General features: G+C 39.3%; 1 protein-coding gene across 1 annotated transcript in view; it reads left to right on the top strand.

Annotated features, from left to right (window-relative positions):
- The first annotated feature begins 283 nt into the window (after positions 1–283).
- Positions 284–15,776, top strand: part of LOC141128089 (pinopsin-like) — a 130,941-nt gene continuing 115,448 nt past the window's right edge. Inside the window, exon 1 of the mRNA XM_073615158.1 lies at positions 284–672. Within this exon, the coding sequence (XP_073471259.1) occupies positions 336–672 (337 nt within the window). The 5' untranslated portion in view covers positions 284–335. The remainder of the gene's footprint in view (positions 673–15,776) is intronic.

The following is a 15,776-nucleotide window of genomic DNA, read 5'->3' on the forward strand; positions in this document are numbered from 1 at the left end:
ACATTGCATTGCTGCTGCCATATGTAAGCCAAGCAGTAAATCCTCTTGTGTGCACCAATCTTGTTAACAAAAGCACAACATTTCCACATACTTAACTTTGTTAATTAGGTTATGTATCTTTGAGTTAGGTCACCTTGCATCTCTCTTAGTTGATCTCCATTTAAGTAAAGAAAAAGAGAGTAGATTACAGATTCAAAATCATAAGCTTAAAATGTTTTAAGAAAAAGATCCTCTTTGGAACTTTAAATCTCCTAGGCTATATAAACTTGGCCAGTTATTTTTACTCTTCTTTTCTATGTCTCAAAAGCACTTGCTATTGTAAGTCAATTACCAAAATGAGGGCAGCGAATATGTCAGCTCAGAAGATTCCTGGACCCTTTGAAGGACCCCAGTGGCCTCATCTTGCCCCTCGTAGTGCCTATTTGATGGTAGCAGTCCTCATGGGTTTTGTGGTGGTCCTAGCTTCTTTTGCTAATTGTATGGTTATAGTGGTCACAATTAAGTACAAGAAGCTAAGGTCCCCTCTGAATTACATACTAGTCAATCTGGCCATAGCTGATCTGCTTGTCACTATTTTTGGGAGCAGTGTTAGTTTCCACAACAATATCTTTGGGTACTTTACTCTTGGCAAAGCGTTGTGTGAATTTGAAGGATTCATGGTGTCCTTAACAGGTAAGATGAAAATTTATGATGTCTTAATAGCATTTGAATCAATTGGTAAAATACAAATTTGTATAAAAGTATTTATTTTTATATGGGTTTGTATTCTGTCTGCCTAACATACTAGACATAAAAATGTTTAAGTTATTAGGCTAGACATATACTAGCTAGTTGTAGTGTAATAGTAGCAGTGTTCATTATATAGGATTATGTATCTATGCAATATATGCCACCTTCTACTACATACAGTATATGCATGCTAAAGTCTATTATTCAATTGGTTCTTACTATATTTATGGACTACTTTCTTGACGAGCACTGTTGATCTCATCTTAGTTGTGCATTTGAGGACTGTGGAGAAGAACTTTTTTGATATTGTACCAACTGTCATTATTATTCTAATGACCTCTAGCAGTAAAGTGTTTTCTATCTATTTAATCCAAATTAGGTTTAAAACTGTGGCTATTCCTATTTACACTAAAAGATCTTATTGAAAAGAACACACCATACATGCTGCAATTCCATGCAAGTGATTGCTTCTTTTTCTGCATCAGCCTTAAAATATAATGAAAAAGCAACAAAAAGTGTGGCGCTAGACAATGTCATATACTAATGAAAACAGACAAATTGGACAAAGAGGGAGGATCGTAAATAACTATTTTTGAACATATAGTCCTCATATGAACCTCAAAGATGTATAGTCTATGTGGCAATATATTTAGGGAAGAATATTGAAGAATTATATTAACATCTTGACTGGAAATCCGCTCACTACCACCTAGAGTTGAGGAGGCTTACCGGATATGGTGGACCCAATGGGGCGTACGCCGGATTGGGTCAAACAAAGCTTAGGTGGTGAGTGGCTGTATGTACTCAAGGGACGTGGTGGTCTCACGGATTGGTTGTATTCATCCGGATGGTACCAGGAGCTTGAGAAGTGTAGGTGGTCCCCCGGATGTAGGAGGTCATGTAGATCTCAAAAGAGTGGTAGGGTGTTCCGTAGGAGGACCCCTCAAATCCAACATTCAGTGGACCAGGAATGGATGCAGAGGGGTGGAAAAAGAAAAAGAGGGCCACATAGTGTGAATCCGAAAAAACTAAAAATATTTATTTAAGGTAAAATAGATGTACACTCACATGTAGATCCAAATATTAAAACAGCGCTTGTTTGAGAAAAAGTGGCGACAATGGGGTCCTGCCCGACGCGTTTCGTCATCAAAAGACGTCATAATACAGTAAAAACTATAGTGGGGAAGGATTAGTATGCCTGTTCTATTGGAGAGATTTCCGCTGACTTTCTGTTCTGCTGACAACAGCTTTTTTAGACATGAAAATGTCCAATCAAGAAATAGGCAGCGATAGAAAGGTAAACGATTTTTTATTTCCCCCATTGTACCAACATTTTTTTATATTTTTATTGGGTATTTACCTTTTAGTGGTTGTAAAGGCAGAATGATTTTTTTTTTATCTTAATGCATTAAGATAAAAACCCTTCTGCGTGTAGCAGCGCTCCTTAGCCCCCCTAATACTTACCTAAGCCCTATCTCTATCCAGTGATATGCACGAGTGCCTTGGCTGTCCGGGACTCTCCCTCCCAATTGGCTGAGACACAGCAGTGGTGCCACTGGCTCCTGCTCCTGTCAATCAAAGTCAGTTAGTCAATCAGGAGAGAGAGGGGGTGGGGCTGAACCTTGTCTAATTGGACACACGGAGCTGTGGCTCGGCTCAGGGTAAAGAAAAGAAAATAGACTTTAGTATCACTTTCAGCTCCTGTCTGGTGAAATCTTTGTCACCAGTACAGGAAGAGAGATTTAAAGGATAAGTTCCCCTTTCGTAACACTACATGTTACACCCATACTCATGTTACGAATAGACCGACCCCCGCACCTCCCCAATCCCTGATCTGACAGCTCGATCCCCGATTACCACCCCGTTAGCTGTTACAATTTTAAAAAACATGGCCGAGTGGGTCTCTGCCTGGCCGTGTCACTCATTCACAGTAACCTGTGACTGGAAATCTACAAGGTCCGGCAGCCTCTGCGGCTGTCGACTTGTAGTTTTCATTGAACTACCATGGCGCTGTGGAGCACCGTGGCACCGTAGTACTTCATTCTTTCTTCCTGTCAGAATCTATCTGCTTGCCCGTATGGGATGTATGGACAAGCAGATACACTGGCAGATCTGCTGGAGACCTGCATGGCACCAGCGATCTACTGATCGCTTGTGCAATGCTTTACATGCTCCAAAAAAATAATAATAAAAGCACATTTTTTTTACCTGCAAAAAAATATGCATTTATTATTTTTTTCTAAAAAGTTAACTTATCCTTTAATATGAAAAAAATGTAAATAGTGAAAAAAAAAAGACAGAAAGACCAATTTGTTCAGTGGAGGGGAGAAGGGGTGGATGTGAGGCATCTTTTCATGAAGTGTGAAGTGTGCTGCGAGGACTGGACCAGAATGTTCCATCCATAGTTCTTATTTAAAGTGCAAAACAAGCAGGCAGCAGAAAATAAAATGCATAATCCTGCAAAAGTGCAGCATTTCAAGCCAATGGACATATTAATTTTCAAGCATGCAATACAAAGAAAGCAACCCCAAGACATCTTTAAATAATCTCCTCCAATTACCAAACAGACAAGTCCTTGCAAAATCCAAACAAAAATGTGATCACTATAACATATAAAAAAGTGGGGAGACACAAAACAAATAAAAAAAAAGTCAACCCATAAACTCACAATTAGATGTTGCATACAAAATATTAAAAAAAAAAATGAATTTGTAGATGTATAATATTACAGTGCCTTGAGAAAGTATTTATACCCCTTGACATTTTCCACATTTTGTCATGTTACAGCCTAAAATTTAAATGTATTTTATTGTGACGTGGAAGGAAAATGATAAGGAAAATGATAAATGGTTTTCCACAATTTTCACAAATAAATATCTGAAAAGTGTGATGTGCATTTGTATTCAGCCCCCTTTACTCTGATACCCCCAACTAAAATCTAGTGGAACCAATTGCCTTCAGAAATCACCTAATTAGTAAAGAGAAAAACTAGTTTATGGGAATTGAATGTGTGGGACTGCCAACATCCTGAACATGGAGAGAAAAGATATGCAGCAAATGCAGCCCTTGGACTTTTAAGGCAGAAATGGGAGTAACAAAGTAAGTAAAAGGCAACAGAGTGCCACTTTTATTGAGTACACAATTACACTACAATTTGTGAACATAAACAATAACATTGAAATATACAAAGTATACCAATGAACCAATTAATACATAAATGTATATATCAAACCCAAGGCGGATAATCCAGGTACTGCCAGAGTCAAGCTGAGGCAAGGACTGGGGCCTCCCACTTATCCTACACCTCTCATGTCTCTTCACAGTTGCAGACTAGAGTCAAGCTCAACAGGGTCTTCTTTCGTGGCTGATTCCACCAACCCGTTCCCTTGGCTGTGGTTTCGCTAAATAGTAGGTAGGGACAGTGGGAATCTCGTTCATCCATTCATGCGCGTCACTAATTAAATGACGAGGCATTTGGCTACCTTAAGAGAGTCATAGTTACTCCTGCCGTTTACCCGCGCTTCATTGAATTTCTTCACTTTAATATTCAGAGCACTGGGCAGAAATCACATTGCGTCAACACCTGAGGCGAGGCGGGCGGCAGGGGCCGGCACGGTGGGGAGCGGGCGACAACTCTAGATGCGCGCCGGGCCCTTCCCGTGGAGCGCCCCAGCTGCGGCAGGCATCTCTCCCCCGCCCCTTTCAAGCTCACCACCCTCAACCCCACATGGGGAAGGGGGAGCCAGCGGGTGTGGTGAGGGTGCCAGGGGACGGCTCCTCGGCCAGCACCTAGCAGCTGACTTATAAAGGTAAGTAACTCCTGCACTGTCAAAAGATGAAGATGAAGATAAGGGGCTGAAATACACTGCAGCAAGCACCTGATTGACTGATCCTAAGCAGAAAAAATATAAATGTATATGTGATGGCGTTGCGCTGTGTGATGTAAAAATGTGTATCAAAAAAATGACAACTAGGATATATATAAAAATATATAAAATACATACAAATGTCATGATAAAGTCCTAAAACTAAATCCAAATAAATGAAATCTATATAGCAAAATGTGACATCAAATAATAAGTGAACAAATAAATAAAACAGTGTGATAAAGTCCAATATGCACCACTGAGTGTGCGATAAAACCAAACTGGACAGAGAACCAATAATAATCCAGTAATGGAAGTGATAAAGCAAAAAAACAAATTCCACTATGACAGTCTGAAATAATGTTCCACGCAAATAGTGAATCTCTCCACTGTGAACAGCAAATCAACCGGTGCCCAGCTAATCTTTCACTGATGGCACCTCTGTGTGCAGAAGCCTTTCACCTTACTGCCGTAAGGTATACGGCATAAAAGGAATCATAGATGATCTTCAAACTTCCCTTTGATCAGCTCCGATCAGTTTTAACGATCGTGGTCTCAGAATGTGGGATTTAGATAAAAAAGAAGAAAAGACAGCCCATAGCGTGATCCCATATAAGGGGGTTGATAATGACACACATAATAAATTAACTCACTTACTATATATAATGACTGGCATCAATCCACGAGCGCCGAGCTTGTATCCTTCTGCCCAGATTTTGATAATGTTGTTAGATGTTCAAGTCACTCCGCTAGTATCCTCGGTGTGCGGGGGGGTTATATTTAGGCACAAAGAAAGGAAATGCCCATAGTGTAATCCCGTAGGGAATGGTTTATTAAACACAAACAGAGTAAAAGCAAATACTAACATTTAAAAGCAACAAAAAAGCAGCAATCCACGAGCGCAGAGCTTGTATTTAACAACCAGTTCCTGCTAAATCTATTGCTCCAATCCCGACGCGTATCGTCACATCACGTGACTTCATCAGGGATAACAATAGGAACTAATTCATGTCTTTAAATAGTATGTCTGATTGAATGGCCGGCGGCCATTTTCGCGAAGACCGCTATTGAAATAAGTGACGGCGGCCATTTTGCCTTGGTCTCCCATAGGGAAGCATGGGACGGCCATTTTCTGTTAGTTTTTGCATGTATTAGCATAGTGAGCATGGAAATACAGCAAACAAGCTGGCAAATGCATGTCACACAAAGGTGATAATTGGAGCAAAGTCAGCTATAGTCCGGACAAATGCATGTAGAACCAGATATTTAGAAAAAAGGGGGGTGTAGATGCTCCAGACTCGCAACCCATAAAGAGGATATTATACAAAAAATCCACTAGGATCGGGACACATATATTAAAAACCAATGGGTGAACCCCAATTATTGGAAATCAAAAATATATCTTAAAAAGGCAAAAATAAAATTAAAAACATGATTAAAAAACTGTTTATGATTAATCATGAGCATAAGATCCTCAACAATCAATTAGAATGTCTTGCAGAAAGAATATGGAACAAGACAATGCAGTCCATTCCAAGGATGTGGATGGAACGTTGAGAGGATCCCCTAAAATAATTTAAAATTAATCTCAAATATACTAAAATATTACAAAATAGAAAAAATAGCACGGAAAAAATACTGGAGCCTCAGGGATACCAGAAAAAATTAATCTAACATATAAAACTAAAATGAGGAATAGAATACATATGAAATACTCAATAGTATGAATCAGGTAAACCATACCTAATATAAGAACCAGAAAAAATACAACAAAATAAATAAAAAAGGGGAGAGGTGAAACAAAGATGAAACATACGCTAATAATTTCATCCTACTAAAGGGGAGAATAAAGAGAGGGGGATGTGATGCATATAAATAGGCAACTAAAAATCACTGATGAAACAGTTTAAATCAAATTCGATATTAAGGGGGTCATTTACTATAGCGCCATGGCGCTAATTCGAGCAAATTGCTGTGAATTAGCGCTAATTCGCGGCAATTTAGCGTGAATTAGCGCTAATACGGTATTCAATATAGCGCTGGTGAGAGAATACTCCCAAAATCGAATTTACTATAGCTCCCTGAAACTAAATAGCGCCCAAACCCTTACTCTGCTAAAACCTAGAGAATTGCACATGGAAATAATGTTTAGAGCATGATATAATTGCCTAAATGGTACTAAAATATGCGGTATATTATTTAAAGATAATCTGCTTTTAAACTGTGTGAAAAAGTGATTTCTACGCTGAAATATCTTTAAAAGTCTGAAAAGTGAAAAATTCCCTGTTTTGGACAACTAGGTGCCAACACAACTGAGCATGCTCAGACCTGAAAATAACTCTCATTTTAACTCAAGTGTCTTTTTTACCTGGAGCTATAGTAAATACCAAAATGAGAGCTAATTAGAGAACATTTTTTGGAAGTTAAAATCTGTTCTATTTTAGTCCAAATGAAGTTTCAGTCATTGATTCTAATGGAACAATTCTAACTTTCACCAAAAAAAACTTTTAACGTTGAGATGAAATGTATCTTTCTGTGAAATAAATTTTCCTTTGCAACATTGTTGCTTCTACTTAAAATATTTTGTTTTTAAGAATACTACAATGTGGAATGTTTTGATGTTTTGGTAAAATATATTTTTCTCTGTCACTTTCACTTGTTACTCTCTATCTCACAACAATCTTTGCCCCAAACTCACACAGGTGTCTTTATAATCCACAAACAATACCATTGCTGATGCAAATTTAAAATGAATCACAATTTTTTGTGCTTTTTATTATTTCCCAATATTCATAATTTGAGCCCAAAAAATGTGATATGTGTGCCAACATCAGAAATCAAAATGTAATTCCCAAAAATTTGAGGTTAATATTCTACTCTCACCCACAAAAAAACACCAAATATCACAGAATAAATCAAGAAGAATAACTCTTGAGTAATGTAATTCCATCACCTGTATGTCCATAGAAATGCAGTATTTATGTGTTTTTATGTGTATTTATGTGTAGGAGGTTCTCAAGTGTGGCAGCTCCATGGCTTAGAGGTTAGAACTTCTGCTTAGTATCTCTGAGGGTCTGGGTTCGAAATCCCAACCATGTTACTTCATGTAGAGAAGTTGGTTCATCTCCCAGGTCCTATAACTATGTCTAAATGTAGTAGTTATGTGTAGGAGGGTTCCACCACCATTGTAAGTCTTTTCCAGATACACTATTTAGCCAAAAGTATTGGGACGCCAGCCTTTACACACACATGAACTTTAATGGCAGCCCAGTCTTAGTCCATAGCGTTAAAATTTGATTTGGCCCACCCTTCGCAGCTAGAACAGCTTCTGGGAAGGCTGTCCACAAGGTTTAGTGTGCCTATGGGAATGTTTGATCATTCTTCCAGAAGTGCATTTGTGAGGCCAGGCACTGATGTTGGATGAGATGGCCTGGCTCGCAGTCTCTACTCTAATTCTGCCAAAGGGTGTTCTATCGGGTTGAGGCCAGGACTCTGTGCAGGCCAGTCAAGTTTCTGCACCCCAAACTTGCTCATCCATGTCTTTATGGACCTTGCTTTGTGTACTGGTGTGCAGTCATGTTGGAACAGGAAGGGGCTTTCCCCAAACTGTTCCCACAATGTTGGGAGCATGAAATTGTCCAAAATGTCTTGTTATGCTGACGCCTTAAGAGTTCCCTTAACTAGAACTAAGAGGCCATGCCCAACCCCTGAAAAACAACCCCACATCATAATCCCCACTCCACCAAATAATTTGGACCAGTGTACAAAGCAAGGTCCATAAAGACATGGATGAGTGATTTTGGGGTGGAGGAACTTGACTGGCCTGCACAGAGTCCTGACCTCAACACAACAGAACACCTTGGGGATGAATTAGAGAGGAGACTGTAGGTCAGGCCTTCTCGTCTAACATCAGTGCCTGACTTCACAAATGCACTTGGAAGAATGGTCAAACATTCCTATAGACACACTCCTAAACCTTGTGGACAAGAAGAGTTGAAGCTGTTATAGCTGCAAAGGGTGGGCCAAATAAGTTTTGAACCCAATACTAATACTGGGATGCCATTACAGTTCATGTGCATTTAAAGGCAGGCGTCCCAGTACTTAGGCAAATATATTGTATATTGCTTGTGACACTGAGCATGGCTATGGACTTAGGGCTGGTTCACACCACAGAGATGCAGAGAACATGTGTGGGGCTGTCTGGTGGCTAAGTGGGTAGCAGTTCTGTCTAGCAGTACCTGGGATGTTGGTTCAATTGCCCAACATGCTAATCCTTGTGTTGAAGTTTATATGTTCTCCCTGGGTGGGTTTCTCACCACAATCTAAAGACATGCTGGCATTATATTTGTCTCCTGTCATAATAGGTTCTAATGTAGGAAAGTTAATTTTGGACTTTATATTGGAAGCTCATTGCAGCCAGGGACTGACGTTAATGTTTATTAGCACTAATCATGCCCAGGGACTTGGACATTTCAAATTTTAGGGTTTACACTGCACGGATACATATACTTAGAAAACTGTTGCTTTGTTTATGTGGATGCAAATGGACTTTGATCTTTGGCCTGTAGTTGGAGATTTGATGCACATAGCCAAGGACTAACACAGTTGCAAATAGTATTATGTGTTCCTGCTCATCAGGTGCAATCACTTTAGACATACATGAAGAGACAGATTGAAAGATACTGGTGGGCGTGTACTTCTATTGGGTGTGTCAGTGTGCTAACAATACAACGTCTCTTATATAAAGGCCTGCAGTAGGGGGGTTCATTTGGCCTGAGAAGGTCAGGTTTTTTGCTGTGATTTGTGGTGGGAGAAGGAATGAAATTGGGAGATTTGATGAAATTCTTGTGCATTTTTTCAATCAAAAGTGGGTTTATGTGGCCATGCTGTCAATGTTGTGTGTGTAAAGTTCCTGTCTGATCATGCAAACATCATTTGGAAGCATCTGCTGACCTACTCTTTTTTTATCTCGTTTAATCGTGTACACCGAAATGCAGCTTCCAGCAGAACATGGTCACCAATGTATGTATGTGTGGATTGTGGGCTGGTGGTGGGTGTTTTGAATAAGTCTTTTGTAATATTATGTGGAAATGCTTTGTAAGAATGACTGTTAAGTATGTTTCTATAATCTTGCAAATAATAATGTGATGTGTTGCCCGCTATACACTGAAATTAAAGCTGTGTCCACTCTAAGGTTTTGTCTAATTTTAGATTGTAAGCTCCTATGAGCAGGGCCCTTACAAATTCCATTGCTAAATGTAGCACCATATATCCTGTCCAAATTTTTTTGATTCTAGTAAATGAATGTAAATTTATTTTTTTTCTGCTGGTAAAATAAAAGTACATTATTGAGCTTTTGTTGTGGTGTTTTTTTTTCTTCTACTTTTCTTTCTTTAGTTTTTGTGGGTGGTGGTTTTGGGAAAGTGAAATATCTCTTATTATCATATTATCATATTTTATTTCAATATGTATTTGTGCACCAAAAAACTAATCTCTTTGCCCTGGTTCACATTGATGCTACTTTGAAATCGCGCTACTTCACTTGAAGTAGCACGATTTCAAAGTAGCAAGGTCAGCGTGATTTCAGGTGGCTTTATACACAAATGTCTATTGAAGTCGCACCTGAAATCGGCAAAAGTAGTGCAGGAACTACTTTAGCAAATTGGTGCGGCGCCACAAAAAAAAGTTGCATCGATTGGAACAGTGCCATTGCCAATAGTCATGTGATTTGATCTCTCAAATCGCATGACCAATAGCTCCAATGTAAACCTAGGCTTCTGCACAACTGCAAGTTAATGATAAAGGTGGAATATATATATATATATATATATATATATCAGCTGTGGAGAATTGCAGGTAATGAATTCAGCTGGTGGATAGGCAGTGTTTGAATGTGTCAGCTCCGGTTCACATTGGTGTGATTTGACATGTCAAATCTGTGGCAATTGCACTGTTCTAATTGGTGCGATTTGTATTGATATTTGTGCAGAAACCTGCACTGATGTCTCTGATGTTGCCCCCACAGTTGGGACGGACATGTAGGAATGAAATTGTGGGAGTTCAGCTGAACGCTTTCCTCCCGCTGTCAGTGTGAACCAGGGCTCAAACTGGGCCTTTTGTCTTTGTAATTCACCTGCTGCTAACCCAGGGACACCATTTCTTATCAAACTCCCTTAAGTTTACCTTCAAATATATGTAGAAATACAGATTTGCATATCTGAAAATAAAAAATACTAATCATGGTTGAGATCAAATATTCGCAGCTGCAATCAAAAGCGTGGTTTCACCTTCTGACCTGGAAATTAGTCATTGTATGCACCCGGAAGTTCCTGTGCTGGTCAGGATCTTCATCTAGGTGGACATGGCGAGGTCTCTTTAGCAAAGACGAGGTGCTGCTCATTGGCCGGGTAAGTGATTCAAGGATAACACCTTTGAATTTGGCCCTATTGTCACTTGTGCATCCTGAAAGTGTAGCAAATTCATCCCTGCACTACCTTGGTTTGACTTTGATGCAATTTGAGGTTCATACACCACATGATTACACAGACATTGCTTCAAGTCATGACAAAGCTGTGCAATTTCTTTATCAGTGAACTTAACTAGAAACATTGTAACAATTTGTCAATTAAATAGACTTCTGTGGAAGTGAGGAAAGTTTAACCACTTAAACACTAAACCTTTTTCTGACATTTGTTGGTTTCAGGTTAAAATCATTTTTTTTTTGCTAGAAAATTACTTAAAACCCCCCAACAAGTTTCAGTCATTGATTCTAATGGAACAATTCTAACTTTCACAAAAAAACCTTTTAATGTTGAGATGAAATGTATCTTTTTGTGAAATAAATTTTCCTTTGCAACATTGTTGCTTCTACTTAAAATATTTTAATTTTAAGAATGTTACAATGTGGAATGTTTTGATGTTTTGGTAAAATATATTTTTCTCTGTTACTTTCACTTGTTACTCTCTATCTCACAACAATCTTTGCCCCAAACTCACACAGGTGTCTTTATAATCCACAAACAATACCATTGCTGATGCAAATTTAAAATGAATCACAATTTTTTGTGCTTTTTATTATTTCCAAATATTCATAATTTGAGCCCAAAAAATGTGATATGTACCAACATCAGAAATCAAAATGTAATTCCCAAAAATTTGAGGGTAATATTCTACTCTCACCCACAAAAAAACACCAAATATCACAGAATAAATCAAGAAGAATAACTCTTGAGTAATGTAATTCCATCACTTGTATGTCCATAGAAATGCACTATTTATGTGTTTTTATGTGTATTTATGTGTAGTTATGTGTAGGAGGGTCTCACACGTGGCAGCTCCGTGGCTTAGAGTTTAGAACTTCTGCTTAGTATCTCTGAGGGTCTGGGTTCAATATATATATTTTTTTAGTAGAGACCCTAGAGAATAAAATGGTGGTTGTTACAATATTTTATGTCACACTGTATTTGTGCCTTTCAAATGCAATTTATTTTTGAAAAAATTACTTTAATTAATAAAAAAAAAAAAAGAAAAGTTAGCCCAATTTTTTGTGGGATAATGTGAAAGATTTTACGTCGCGAGAATCGTGATCTTTTTATTCTAAGCAAAAAGCAAAAAAATTGTGATTCTCATTTTGGCCAGAACCGTGCAGCTCTAATATCTATGCAACTTCACCCATGTTCACGTAGGTCTGAATTGACGTGTCAAATTGTAGGCCAAATCGGCGCCTATTGATGGCAATGGAACTGTCCGAATTGGTGCGACACCACAACGATTCCCAAAAGTAGTTCCTGCACTACTTTGGGCGACTTCAGGGGATGATTTCTTACCTCTCAACTTTTTGAGATGGGTATAAGGGACACCTATTAGCAAAAGTGTGACCTATGTGACCTAATTACCTATGTGATTTCACTAGACATCTGTGCAGGAAAGTGCACTGATGTCTCTGAAATCGCTGACAAAGTCGGGCTGAGTCACACTTGTGCAACTTTGGACATCAGAGTCGCATGACAAGTCATACCCCATGATTTTCAATGTGTACCATTCATATCTGTGCGACTTCAAGTAACACTGACTTCAACGTAGTCCCTGTACTACTTTGGTCTGACTTTGATGCGAGTTGAGGTCCATAGACCTCAAGTTTACACAGGCATTCCCTGGAATTGCAGCAAAATTGCTGATGCAAAATCGTGGGAAAGTTGTGTGCCTTTCCCCGTGACTCCTGCGTCCATAGACCTCAAGATTACCCAGGCATTGTTTAAAGTCGCATTAAAATCTCGCAACTTTCAGGTCGCACAAGTGTGAAAGGTGCCTAAGTCACTGTGCTGAGTACTATTTTATACCTAGAATATAAAGTAGTCCCACCATCAAACACTAGTAAACGTATGTTCTCAATATAATTGTGCTCAAATGGCTGAAAATCACACAGATGGTATCACCTACTGAAAGCTTGCATTTTACTCAGCAGCATATGCTGAAAAGAGGTGAATGCCTATTAGCCAATGCCACATCGGCATGAGCATTGTTGTTACTATAATATTAATGCCTGAAATGCAAAACATTATTGTATAGAATCAAACATTAGTAAATGTATTTTCTCTGTAGGTAAGTGCTCAGCTCTGTAGCATAGCGGTATACCCTGCTGCCCCCAAAAGTTCAAGCCATGAATTCAAATCCCACTGACAGCATCACCTCCTGGAAGTGTGCATTGTACTCAGAAGCATAATTAGCCAAAGTACATCAGCTTGCTTTATTCAATATTTTAACTCTTCAAATGCAGGTAATGGTATGTACTTATTCAAAAATATTATGGTATGGAATTCCAAAATTCAAGGAAAAAAATGTCGTAGGGTCCCCACAGTACATACCAGGCCCTTCGGTATGGACTTTAAGGGGAACCCCACACCAAAATGTAAAATAAATTTGATGTGGGGCCCCCCAAAATCCATACCAGACCCTTATCTGAGCATGCAGCCTGGAGGTCAGGATAGGGGGGACGAGTGAGCACCCTCCCCTTCTGAACCTTACCAGGCCACATGCCCCAAAGCACCTTTTCCCCATGTTGATGGGGACAATGGCCTCTTCCCGACAACCCTGGTTGGTGGTTGTCGGTCTGCAGGCAGGGGAGTTATCAGAATCTGGAAGCCCCCTTTAACAAGGGGGCTCCCAGATCCTGCCCCCTATGTGAATAGGTATGGGGTATATTTTACTCCTACCCATTCACCAAAAAAAGCAGTGAAATGTAAAAAAAATCAATAGCCGGTTTTTGACAAGTCCTTTATTGTAAAATAGCTCTGAGCTGTCTTCTTCCCTGAGCCATCTTCTCCAGACGCTGTCTCTCCCTCCTCCATCTTCTCCCCGAGCTGTATTCTCCCAGAGCCGTCTCTCCTGCCGCCGCCATCTTCTCCATCTGCTGTGTTCTTCCGCACCGCTGGTTACCCGCTAATAAAAAAAAGCTGCTCTTCTTCCATGGCGGTCTTCCTCTGCTGTGTTGTCACCTGCTGTGTGGCGTCTCTTACATAGCCATGGAGCGGACTCTCCGGGTGACATTATCGGATGGCCACAGAAGACCGCCACAAGAAGAGCGGCTTTTTTTTTATTAGTGGGTAGCCGGCTGCGCTGAAGAACACATCAGCGGGAGAAGATGGTGGCAGCAGAAGAGACAGCTCGGGGAGAAGAAACATCAAACACTAGTGAATGTATTTTCTATGTATGACTGTGCTACACCCAATAGGCTAGCGGTCAGCACTTCTACCTTGAAGAACTCATGGGTTCAAATCCCACAGAGAAATACCAAAAGATTGAATTGGTGAAAAAAAGGCAAATGACTATTAGCCAATTAGCCAAAGCAGCATATGCTGAAAATAGGTGAATGCCAATTAGCCAATGCACTTTAAATTTGGCTGATTCTATTATATTAACTCTTCAAATGCATGCAATGATATGTAAGTATTCAATACTATTATAGTGTGCAATTCCAAACACCACACACTAACTAACGGGCAGATTAAATTTTTTGGTTTGTTTATTTTAATTTGCTTGTGCACTGAAAAAATAAACACAGCTGGGGGATGGTAGGTTGGTATTTGAACTTGTACCGTGAGTGCTGTGGAGACATCTGAGCAGACTACTAAGCCATTGTGCTAAGTACAAGACCTGCATAATAGTGTAGTATGATTAAAGAATGAATATAAATAATTGCCGCTTTATAGTCACCTAAATTAAAAAATAAAAAACAATATACAACAAATAGGTAACCTAAATGGTTAATACATGTAACTTTACAGAATAGCAGACATTACTATGTAATAATCATTCATAACTGCATTAGTTAGCAAAAGAAGGAAAAAACTAGGAATACTAATTGCAACAAACATCAATAGATGCACACGAGGTAGAGCACATCTCACATAAAAATGTTTCTTTCACATACATGGATCAAGGTTACAGTGCAGTACTATATAACAACTTGGTAGGAATTGGCATTTGCATATACGCGGAAGCGCTAATTAGCGCCGGCTTAGAATTTACTAACATGTGTTTCTCACTAATAGCGATAATTTTTCATTCACATATTCGCCTGTTGAAATTTTATTTGGCTAAAATGGGAGCTGTTATTTGCCATAGTGCCCAGTACTTCCTGGTGCTATAGTAAATGACCCCCATAGGCTTTAACGGTATTCGCGTTCTCGAACAAACTTTTTTCCTGTTCACATGTTCTGGTGCGAACCAAACAGGGGGTTGTTCGGCTCATCCCTACCTAGCAGTAAAAAGGGTCACTGGTTCGTTTCCCAACCACACCACAAAACTACCTGCCTGGAGTTTGCATGTTCTCCCTGTGCCTGCGTGGGTTTCCTCTGGTTTCCTCCCACACTCCAAAGACATGCTGGTAGGTTAATTGGCTTCTGTCTAAATTGGCCCTGGTATATGAATGTGAGTTAGGGACCTTAGAGTGTAAGCTCCTTGAGGGTAGGGGCCCATGTGAGTGTATAATGTATATGTAAAGCACTGCATAAATTGACGGCACTATAGAAGTCCCTTAAATAAATAAGTCTTCACTAATATTATGGTGTTAATCTCCAAAACACCATACACTAGCTAACAAGCAGTTTACATTTGATAAACTTTATTGTATGGTATATAAACCATCAAACACTAATAAAAGTATTTTGTATATATAATTGT

This window comes from Aquarana catesbeiana, linkage group LG02, assembly GCF_042186555.1.
Source record: "Aquarana catesbeiana isolate 2022-GZ linkage group LG02, ASM4218655v1, whole genome shotgun sequence".
NCBI classification, from domain to species: domain Eukaryota; kingdom Metazoa; phylum Chordata; class Amphibia; order Anura; family Ranidae; genus Aquarana; species Aquarana catesbeiana.